At 45.4% G+C, this 11,237-nt stretch overlaps 1 protein-coding gene across 1 annotated transcript; it reads left to right on the top strand.

Moving 5' to 3' along the window:
- The first annotated feature begins 3,755 nt into the window (after nucleotides 1–3,755).
- On the top strand, nucleotides 3,756–9,460 carry AWAT1 (acyl-CoA wax alcohol acyltransferase 1). The gene is made up of 7 exons (XM_028523503.2): nucleotides 3,756–3,908; nucleotides 4,839–4,946; nucleotides 5,216–5,286; nucleotides 6,627–6,831; nucleotides 7,183–7,354; nucleotides 8,802–9,001; nucleotides 9,239–9,460. The coding sequence occupies exons 1-7, from the start codon at nucleotides 3,833–3,835 to the stop codon at nucleotides 9,391–9,393; spliced, it is 987 nt and encodes a 328-aa protein (XP_028379304.1). The 5' UTR covers nucleotides 3,756–3,832; the 3' UTR covers nucleotides 9,394–9,460.
- Nucleotides 9,461–11,237: the final 1,777 nt, after the last annotated feature.

Raw genomic sequence — 11,237 nt, 5'->3', positions numbered from 1 at the left:
CAAACTCTTCACAGTGAAGTATATCTATGTCTATATTTATGCAGAAGAAAAAGTGAAGAAAGAGAGATAGCAGGATGGTGACAGTTGACAGTTAACAGTGGTTATTTCTGAGTGGTGAGATTGTGATTGACTTTTGTTCCTGTTATGCTTTCCTGACTAGTCTGACATGTTTATGGTTTATATGGATTATTTTTGTAATCAGGAAAAACAATAAATTGACTTTTATTTTGAAAAAAGCAAATAAGCCATTGCTTCCAACCAGTAGGCAGCAGACTGCTGACACGTGGGGGGGAGTAACTTCATTACCAGGGTTCTGGAAATTTCTACATGGCCCAAGCATTGTCTAGAATGAATATATAATGTGCTTCTACATATGTTGTTTTCAAATGTCATGATGTATACAGCCAAGGTGTGCATCCATAGCCCTTCAGTTTGCTGTATATTTATTCAATCAATGGATTTTAAAAATATGGCTATTATCATGTGGAAGTCCATGACATTTTAAGCATCAAAACGCAAAAGGAAGGAATGGGATCAGCTGCCAGGAGGAAAAAAAAATGTATGTATAGATCAACCTTCTGTAGTTTGAATGTCTTCTCAACAACTTCCTTTTTTATGGGGAGAGAGGGACAGGAGGAAATAGAGGGGATAAAAACCTGAAAAAGCACACGTTATTGAAAGTTAACCCAGGAGCAGTCCTGGAGAAGACAATTTACAAAGATGAGAGAGGATGGCAAGGTAGTTGATATAGGCCCAGAAAATTCTATCATGAAAAGACAGAATGCTCATCTCCCCTGTATTACCAGGAGCCTGTCTCCAACATCACCCACAGGGATGTCAACAGTTATGTAAGGCTGAGATGCTGCAATACCTGGGCGCTGACATTTGCTGGTATCCAATCAGCAGAAACATCAGAAGCTGGGGCGGCCCCTAGGTGTAAGGTGAGGAAACATAAGCAGAGCTTTGTCTTTTGCCAAAATGACTCAAAGGTCAGCACCTGACTTCCTTTCTCTCATTCTTCTTCTCCTCTTTTGTACTGTGTCCCTTACCCTGTATTTCTGTGCATCCTCTTGTCCCCTAGTGAAGTCTCTGGGACACATTTCTCTGTGAGATTTCTATGATCGCATTACCCATAAGAAACCATCTTGATCACTGACCTCAAACTTAAGATTCCCACTTACCAATGGCCTAGGACTTTCTAGGCATTAGGGACAGGTGCACTGACAATAAGATGTGGTCCACAGTCTTTTAGAAGTATACAGTCTTCAGGTATAAAAAGTAAAAGCAAACAAACAAAAAACCCCACCAAAAACAAAAACAGAAAACAACTCCCACAATCCAATGTGCTTCAGTGAGCATAAAGTTACAACAAGAGACAGGAGTCAGAGGGAGGAATGGGTCTTTGTTCCCCCTCCCACTTTGGCCTGTATTTGAGACTTAACCCTGAACCAGGTTCCACACTCCCAATCCCTGCTCATGGGAGATGGTGCTGAAGCCAGGAAGATTGGCCTACTCCAAGTGAGAACATTCTTCAGCAGGTCAATGGCATGGTGAACAAAAGAATGTAAGAAGGGGAACTGTTCTGTATTAAAAGCCAATAAAGATCTTATCAAAGGGCTGAAACCTGGGTCTGATTCAGTCTTTGGACCCAACTGCCAATCTACTGGAAATACTACCCAGGAACCTGTTGAAGTGCACCATGAGCATGCAGTAAGCAAAGTCCGGGCTGTGGGAAATGCTCCAGGTCAAACGTCATGGGTTCTCCAGAAGATGTTATCAGGAAAGGAAAGGTATTAAGGAGGAACCCGTACATCAAAACAGACTTAGCCCTGGCTGGCGTGGCTCAGTGGTTGAGTGCTGTCCTGTGAACCAAAGGGTTGCTGGTTCGATTCCCAGCCAGGGCACATGCCTGGATTGCGGGCCAGGTCCCCAGCAGGAGGTATACAAGAGGCATCCACACATTAATGTTTCTCTCCCTCTCTTTCTTCTCCTTTTCTCCCTCTTTAGAAATAAATAAATACATACATACATCTTAAAAAAACAACAGGCTTAAACTCTTCCAAAGTGTCACAGTCATAAAACACAAGGAAAGACCCAGGAACTGTCACAGATTGGAGGACACTAGGAAGCACGATGCCTGAGCACAGTGTAGGATCTGATGGAATCCTGAAACAGATAATGAACATTAGTAGGAAAAATTAGTGCAATTTGAATCAAGTCTGGAATGAACAGTAATGTGCCAGTATTACTTCCTTAGCTCTGATAGCTCTACTATGGTTATTTAAGATGTCAAATAGGGGCAGCTAGGTGAAGGGTATAGGGAACTCTCCATATTATCTTTGCAACCCTCCCATATGTTTAAAGTTATTCCAAAATAAAAAGTTAAAAAAAGAGAAAATTCAAGAGACATCTCAATTTTTTTCATGGGCAAGACTAAACTATAGTCATTAGGGAAGTGCTTTTGGGTAATCATAGAAAGGCCAGGGAAGTCCTGACTGGTGTGGTTCAGTGGACTGAGTGTGGGCCTGTGAACCAAAGGGTCGCTGGTTCAATTCCTAGTCAGGGCACATGGCTGGGTTGCAGGCCAGGTCCCTAAATGGGGGGGTGGGGTGTGTGCAAGAGGCAACCACACAGTGATGTTTCTCTCCCTCTCTTTCTCCCTCCCTTCCCCTCTCTCTAAAAATAAATAAAATCTCAAAAAAAAAAAAAGGGAAAGGCCAGGGAAAAAATACTCTAAATGTCAGGATAATTCAGGGTGATGGTAGTTTGGGAAGAGGAAGAGAGTTGTCATTGAAATGGGGCAAGGTGAGAGGCTTCTGGGGTGGGTGGAAAAGTTTTATTTCTTGACCTAGTGGTGGCTGCAAGGTGTTTCTTTTACAATAATTCATTAAGTCTTAGGTAGTTTTCTATATCTGGGTTTTATTTTACCATAAAAAATTAGAGAGACAGAGAGAGGAGGCAGGGGAGAGAGTGACAGAAAGAGAGACTTATGAGACATAGCATCCAGTTATAACCAGTGGATTTGTTTGGATCCTGATTCAAATTAACCAACTATAAAGAGATATTTGGATATGGACTGGCTCTTACATGTTATTAGAGAATTGGTAAAGTTTTTAAGGGTGGTAGTGGCATTGTTATTATGGAAGGAAAATCCATATTTTTGTTGATACACTGTGAAGCATTTAGGGGTGAAATGACATGTCTCAGAATTGCTTAAAAATACTCCAAGATAAAAAAAAAAAAGAGTGAGGAAATAGGTGAAACAAGTAGGCCAAAATATTAATAGCTTGAAGATGAACACAAAGGTAAAAATGTGTTGCTTTTTCTAGTTTTATGTGTGTGTGGAAATTTTTATAATAGCAAGTTAAAAAAAGGAGACAGCCTCAAACCCAACTGCCTCGTGTCAACATTCTGTGCAAACAGAGATGTACTCCCAGGGGCTCCCCACCCCCACAAACCTCCAGAGCTTCCTTCCCACCAGCCATCTCCTTGAGGTCACAAAGCCCATAGTCGTGGAGTAGCCTGTGAAAGATGTTTCCCTTCTCTGGATCTCTGGGTCACCAGGACTAGATGACAGTCCTTGTCAACTTCCTCCATCCTGATGTCCCAATAATCCCAGAAGAGAGAGTCAAAGGGCAAATGGGCAGGGTCCATGGCTCAGGCTCTGAAGTCCCTGCCCCTGAAGTGTGTGGGAGGTGTGGGACAGAACAAGAAGAGAAGAGAGCAGGTGAAAAGCCTCCTGGTCACCAGTGAGTGAGCTTCTGGAGGCTGGCGTCACCGGTGGTTGGAACACTGTTTGGGGATCTTCACCTCTGCCAGTCTCCTGGGCATCATGCCTTGTTTCAAGCAGCCTAAGCACTTCCAGACTTTCATGATTCTGCACTGGCCCTTGTGCTACCTTGTCATATGTGAGTACTGGCTGAAGGGTGCACAGCAAGAAGCCAGGGTCAGGGGCCAGGACGGAGCTGGGGTGATCTGTAAGCTCATGACAAGTTTCACCTCTAGCCTTTCATCATTTTAGATAGTACTACAAAGGACAGGCAAGGAGTCTTGAGCTCCCTGAATGCCCTGGGGAAGGAAGAGCTAGAGTCCCAGGGGACAGTAAGGACAAGCAGGGGGATAGGACAGGGGCGTGATGGAGATGAGTAAGTAGATGTAGCTCATTTCAGCTACTTGGTCAGCCTCACTATCTGGAGATGGAAAATGAAGCCCAGGGAATTGGCATGACAGGTTCATGATCATAAGGAAACCGGGAGTAAGACAGAGGAGGGATTAGTATTACAGACTTAGAAAAGTATAGCCTGTGTCTGAATCATAGTTTTCCCCTCTGGGAGGTGTGGGTGATAGCATGGGGGGATACAGAGATAGTGGAAGTAATGGTGAGGGGCAAGAGGACAAGAATGGTAGAGGGGTACAGATGCTCTGTAAGTAGGGTTTGGGGATTTACGGGCAGTGTATGGGCAAGGGCGGGTTGGCTAGTGGTTCACCAAGGTTCCAGGATGATGGATAGGAGGGAGACAAGTGAAACCAGGTGATTTGCAAATGGGAGCAGGAGGGGAAAGCTGGTGGCAGGCAGGGTGCAGGAGTAAAGGGACGGTGGGTGGGCAGGGAGGCAGGTGGACCACAGAGGCAGGTAAGTGAAGAAACAGGGCTGGTGTATAGTAGATGGTAGAGGAAATGTTGAAGGACAAATAGACATGGGTAGTGGATAGGAAGGAGCTGAACTGTGCAGAAAGCCAGGACCAGAGGATTGGGTAGTTTGGAGGGCTCTTAACAGGGCTGGACGTGGTCAAGTCCTGATGGCAGCACAAATTTGATCTACCTTGCTCCCTCATCAGTTTGGATCGTGAACCCGTTGTTTATTTACCTGCTGTTTACATCATTATGGCTGCTACCAACCCTTTACTTTGTCTGGTATTTCCTGGACTGGAAGACCCCAGAACAAGGTAAGACTCATGGACCTAGAAAGAATAAGACCTAAGAATGTTCCATCTTAACCTGTAGCTAGGGAGTCATACTCATGGTGCCACAGGCCTCTTGTCCAGTTTCTCAGGACCACAGGAGCTGGGCCAGTCAGGACCATCCTGGCATCTCCTCCTTTTCCATCTCTCTAGCAGAGCCATGGTCCCTCCATTCTGGCAGGGGAACCCAGGGTGAGTGGGAGGGGTGGGGTTGGCCCACACAGACACTATCCTTATTGATATTCCTGTCTCAGGTGGACGGCGATCTGCCTGGGTAAGGAACTGGTATATCTGGACCCATGTCAGGGACTATTTCCCCATCATGGTAAGTGTGTCTCCCTTGGAGTCCCTCGCGGTTTCCCAAATACTAGGAATTTATGCCAAATAACCAGGGTTGTCCATAAAAGGTAATGAGCATCCCAGACAAGTCCCATGCAGGCTAGACATACTTTATAAAAAAAAAAAAAATCTTATTTATTTATTTTTTTATTTACTTTTTAGAGAGAGGAGAAGAGAAGGAAAAAGAGAAGGAGAGAAAAATCCATGTGTGGTTGTCTCTTGTTCGCCCCCTACAGGGGACCTGGCTGGCAACCTAGGCATTTGCCATGACTGGGAATCAAACCGTCAACCCTTTGGTTCGCAGGCTGGCACTCAATCCACTGAGCCACACCAGCCAGGATGAGACATATTTTATGATCCAGCATTGCTCCTGGGCACTCATGCTAGGACACTTTGAATGTTCTTGGAATGACCTAGCAGATGACATAGGCAGAAACACAAATGCAGTTCTGTTCAGTTTAACAAACACAGACTGGAAGTAAACTCTATGCCACATGTTTGGGGTACAGAGAAGTGAGTAGAATACCATCCTCTGCTATCAAAAAACTCACATCTAATGAGGAGGGTAAGCAAGTGTATACAGGGTCCGGCAGAAGCGAGGCCTGCTTGAGTCTGTTTGGGAGGGTAATAATATGGGTGTAATAATTTATAGTTTTAATTTGAACATTTCACATAAAATGTCCTATGGTGTGCTTAAGTGTGCCATTGTTACATTACAGAATGACATGCTTATGATTTTGTAAGAAAAGATTTTGTAACAAAAAAGGGTGTTATTTGTGCCAGGCCTTGTATTTATGGTTCAGTACAAGATCTACAAGTAGTTCAGAGGATGGGTAAGGAAAGGCTCCAGGGACATGGTGATATGCAAGGAGAGCATTCAAGGTTCAATAAAAGTTACTTAGATGGGCACTGAAGTGGGGTTCAGGGGTGGGGAGAAGATACCAGGGAGAGGTTCTAGAAATGTACCACTACACAGATCCTCCAAGCACACTTTGGAGCAGGCAACAAACACTGTCCCAATTTTGAGATCAGAGCTTGCCAACCTTTTTCACTTAAGAGCACTTTGAGAAAATGATGCCACTCACAAAGTGCACTGATGACTCCTTGCAGCCATAATCTAGAGACCCAAGAGTTCAGCTGCCCTGGACTCTATGTGGTTTTTCAGGGGCCAAGGAGACCTGTGCCTCAGCCCCCCAAAAACCCACCCGTGGCCTATCTGTGGAAAAGCTCTGCTTGGAGAGTACCCAGATGCCTGCAGTGTGTCCACCTTTGCTTGCCCATGTGGTCTCATTTTACCTCCTCTGTTAATTCTTTCCATGGCTGCAGATCGTGAAGACTAAAGACTTGTCACCTGAGCACAACTACCTCATGGGGGTTCACCCACATGGCCTCTTGACCTACGGTGCCTTCTGCAACTTCTGCACTGAGGCCACAGGCTTCTCAAAGATCTTCCCAGGCATCACACCCCACTTGGCCACGCTGTCCTACTTCTTCAGGATCCCCTTGATTAGAGAATACCTCATGGCCAAAGGTGCTTATGTAGCAGGAGATTAATGGCAATAAAGGAAAAAGAAAAGGGGTGGTATTATAGCTGGAATCCAGAAAGTCCTTCTGGTTATCCCACTGGAAACCTTCCTGCTGTACTTTCAACACAGCACCTCCTGCAAAGTGGAGACACTGCCTCGAAGTAAAATGTGTTGTGTTTGCTCAGAGCCTTCTCTTCTCCACACTCTTTGTCCCATCACATTCCCTCTTCTGAGACCCATGGGAACAGAGGATTCACCAACAAGCCAGTGAGAAGTAGAGTAGAGGGTGTTCCCTCTCAGCCCTTTATCCTCTACTGATCATTTTACTCCTGTCTCTGTTCCTTGATTCTTTTCAGGTGTTTGCTCTGTGAGTCAGCCAGCCATTGACTACCTGCTGAGCCACGACACTGGCAACCTCGTGGGCATTGTTGTGGGAGGGGTGGGCGAGGCCCTGCAAAGTGTGCCCAACACCACCACCCTCATCATCCAGAAGCGCAAGGGGTTTGTGCGCACTGCCCTCCAGCATGGGTAGGTGTTCCTCCCAGGGTGGGGGTGGGTGGCCTTCTCTGAACAGCATGCTCTGGTAGGTGATGCCAAGATAAACGAGACGTGACTCTTGCCCTCATTGAACCAACTAGTGACTAGGGGAGATAACTATAGAATTTCAAAAAGATTTAAGTCATCTGCTCTTTCTCAGCTAACTGGACCAGATCCCAGCAAGCCAAACTACAAACCCAGATTCATTATGAGGGGAATTGGCTAGAGCTGCCCTAGTATATAGAGGACTCCTACGTTATCAATATCAACATCTACATCTGTCTGTGAATGTTAAGTACAAGAGGCAGTGCAGTATGATCAGTATGCACTAGGATCTGGAGTGGGGGGCCTGATTTAAAATCCTGGCTCCATGACTTACCATGAACTCTGAGACAGGTTCCTCAACCATCCTGACACTTCATGTGTTCATCCTTATAATGTGGCTACTAATAATTGTATCTACTTCATTGGGTTATGGTGGGGTTTAAATGAATTTCTGTGCATAAAACACCTACCAGGTGCCTGGCACACAGCCACTATGACTTAGGAGTAAGGAGAGGAGATAAGGAGCAGGAGGCCAAGGTTGGAGCTGCGGGCTGTCCCATCAGCTCAGCAGGCCGGCTCATTGGGTATAGGGACAGTTGTCCTACTACAGACTCAGAAAAGAGGGAAGTATTTCCTTTAAGGTCCTTGCCTTAGTGGTCTGTTGATCAGTCAGAGCAAATGTAGGGGAGAGAGTGCTGAGTGCGGTGGAAGGAGCCCTGGAGTCCAGTCCAGGTCCTTCCACTCACTGACTGCCTGAGTCTGGAAGATGAGAAAAGGACTCACCCCCTCCGTGTCCTCTGCCATCTCTACTGTGAGTAACCAGTAAGGTCACATGCATCAGGGTGCTGGGAGATTGTTATTAGTAAATCTCACAGGAAGCCCTAAGGAGCCCCATTCCTTATCTAGGACCCTGTCACGCTGGATTCCCGTGGCCTAGGAGAGAGGAATGACTTTTTGCTGTGCTAATCCCAAGACCCAAGAACAGAATACCTCATGCATAGTCCCTGTGGGTGTGGGGTGCATCATATAGACACATCCATGCAAAATTATCATCATCTCTGTGCTCCCTACTAGTAGGAAGAGAATCAGCTATTCCTTTCTCTGATACCTCCTAGAAGCTGTGGGTCTCTGGGGATCTCTTCCCAAACTCTCCTTCCTTTGCTGCACCTCCATATCTTGCCCCTGTGATCCTCACCCAGAGAGAGCACTTTTACTGGCTTTGAACTTTTCAGGACAAGAGACACGAAATGCGGGAGCTCTGTTTAATGCAAGAAGAAATTCTTTATGTCGCAGGGACTTCATAATGGATGGGGTCCTGGCCATGAACACACGTTCTTCTTGGGTGGTTCCCATCTGGCCTGTGTTTGGGAAATAAATCAGGGCTTTCTTACAGGGCTCATCTAGTCCCTACCTTCACTTTTGGAGAAAATGACGTATTCAATCAGGTGGTGTTCCATCAGGACAGCAGGATGTTTAAATTCCAGAGCTGGTTCCGCCGTACCGTCGGTTTCTATTTTTGTGTCTTCTATGGACGAGGTTTCCGTAGAGGCTCTACTGGGCTCCTACCATACCCGCTCCCTATCACCACTGTAGGTGAGTGCTGCTTTCAGCCCAAGGCCACCTCAGCTCTTTCCCAGCTTCCACCTCAGCCCTGCCCACCCTGCCCCAAGAAGAAGGCAAGTGGGAGGGGAGACGCTGGGAGTTGATTTGGAATGTGAGAGGATCAGGCCTGGGGCTGGCGGGGGCGGGGGCAGGAAAAAAGGAAAAGGAGGTTAATGGAACACAAGAGTCTAATGCTCACCCTTTCTCCTTTGGCATCTCCCACGGCAGTCGGGGAGCCTCTCATAGTGCCCAAGATCGAGAAGCCGAGCCAGGAGGTGGTGGACAAGTACCACGCACTCTACATGGAAGCCCTGCAGAAACTGTTTGACCAGCACAAGACCAAGCATGGTTTATCAGAGACCCAAAAGCTGCTTTTCTTGTGATTAAAGAGGCTGCATGCCCAAGAGAGAGTTCCTGAGCCCTGGCTGATGTGGCTCAGTGGCTTGGGCATCATCCTACAAAGGGAAAGGTCACCAGCTGGATTCCAGGTGGGGCACATGCGTGGGCTGCAGGCTGAGTGTCCAGTTGGAGCACGGGCAGAAGGCAGCCAATTGAAGTTTCTCTCTCTCACCTCGATGCTTCTCTCCTTCCCTTCACCTCTTTCTAAAAACATAAAAATAATAAACAAAAACAAAAAAAGAGAGTGCCTGGAAAAGGAGACTCATTTGCTACTATCCAAAAAGGGGAGAAGGGAGGTGAAGGAAGGCTAGTGTGTGGTTGGATACAGCATCAGGAATTCCTTCCTTGCCACAGAGCCCTTGTAGTTGCTGTCCCCGAGGGGCTTCACTCAACAGGAGCATTCCTCAGATGAACACATCCTGAGGCCCCTCAGAGCCAGACAGGCATGCTCCCTGCTGGCCTCCCTCCTGGGATCTCCTGTCTGAGCCCAACAACACCCCAGGTCCTGGAGGGCTCAAAAGATAGCCAAACAGCCCAAGTACCTGCCACTCTAGTTGCTGTTATTGTTGCTGTGTTAACGTATTTAAAAATTGACATCTATTTTGCATACCATAAATTTAACTCATTTAAAGTGTAAAATTCAGTAGTATTTAGTATAGTCACAGCATTGTGCAACCACAACTGCTATCTCATTTTAGAGCATTTTTCAGGAACCCCCTCAAAGAAACCCAGTTCACATTACCAGTCATTCCCCATTCCCCCATGTCCCTAGACCCCTGGCAACAACTAATCCACTTTCTGTCTCTTTGGATTTGCCAATTCTGGACATGTCATATAAATGGAAGTGTAGAGTAGGTGGTCTTTTATGACTGGCTTCTTTCTCTTAGCATAATGTTTTCCAGGTTCATCCAATTTCTTTTTGTGGCTGAATAATATTTCATTGTATGTATACATCACATTTTTTATTCATTCACCAGTTGATGGATTTGGGGGTTGTTTCCACTTTTTGGCTATTATTAATAATGCTGCTGTAAACATTCATGTACGAGTTTTTGTGAGGTAACCTGCTGCCTCCAAATACAAAGGCTTACATTATGTCCACACCACTCAGCTAACATGCAGGCCTTTCGGACAGATCAAAGGCATCTTACTCAGGGTTGCTTTCCAGTTGGCAGAGGTATTCCACATAGGTCACTTTGTCCTCATGTTGGTCTTCTAACACCATCATCCCAAGATATTTGCTACCTTCCTGGAAGTTCTACTGTGGGGGATCCACTTTATATCTATATTTTAAGTGCTTACTAAGCTTGTTTAAATTTCTTTTCTTAAAGCTGTATTCTGAGAGTTTTCAAAGAGTAAATGAGAATGCAAATGTCTCTTTTACTTTTATTTGTATTCAACTTATTGGGGTGACATTGGTTAATAAATTATATAGGTTTCAGGGGTATAATTCTATGATGCATCATCTGTATAGTGTAGTGTGTGTTCACCTCAAGTCATGTCTCCTTCTGTCACCATTTCCCCTCCTTTATCCTCTTCTACTTCCTTCCACACCATAGATGTCTCTTCTTTCACAAGGCAATCAACAAAAGACCCATTTAAAAATATGGAAAAGAAAAATTATAAAATAAAATAAAATAATAAAAAACATGGAAAAGAACAAAAGTTAAAAGGCTATCTAGAAACTCATACTACTCAATAGCAAAAACAAACAAACAAACAAACACACCAACAAACAAATAATTCAATTTAAAAATGGGGCAGAGGACCTGAATAGACATTTTTCTAAAGAAAGCTGTGAAACGCAGCCAGCTGCTGCTAGTGCTGG

The sequence above is a fragment of the Phyllostomus discolor genome, chromosome X (genome assembly GCF_004126475.2).
Source record: "Phyllostomus discolor isolate MPI-MPIP mPhyDis1 chromosome X, mPhyDis1.pri.v3, whole genome shotgun sequence".
In the NCBI taxonomy this organism is placed as follows: domain Eukaryota; kingdom Metazoa; phylum Chordata; class Mammalia; order Chiroptera; family Phyllostomidae; genus Phyllostomus; species Phyllostomus discolor.
This window is presented reverse-complemented; position numbering and strand designations above follow the sequence as displayed.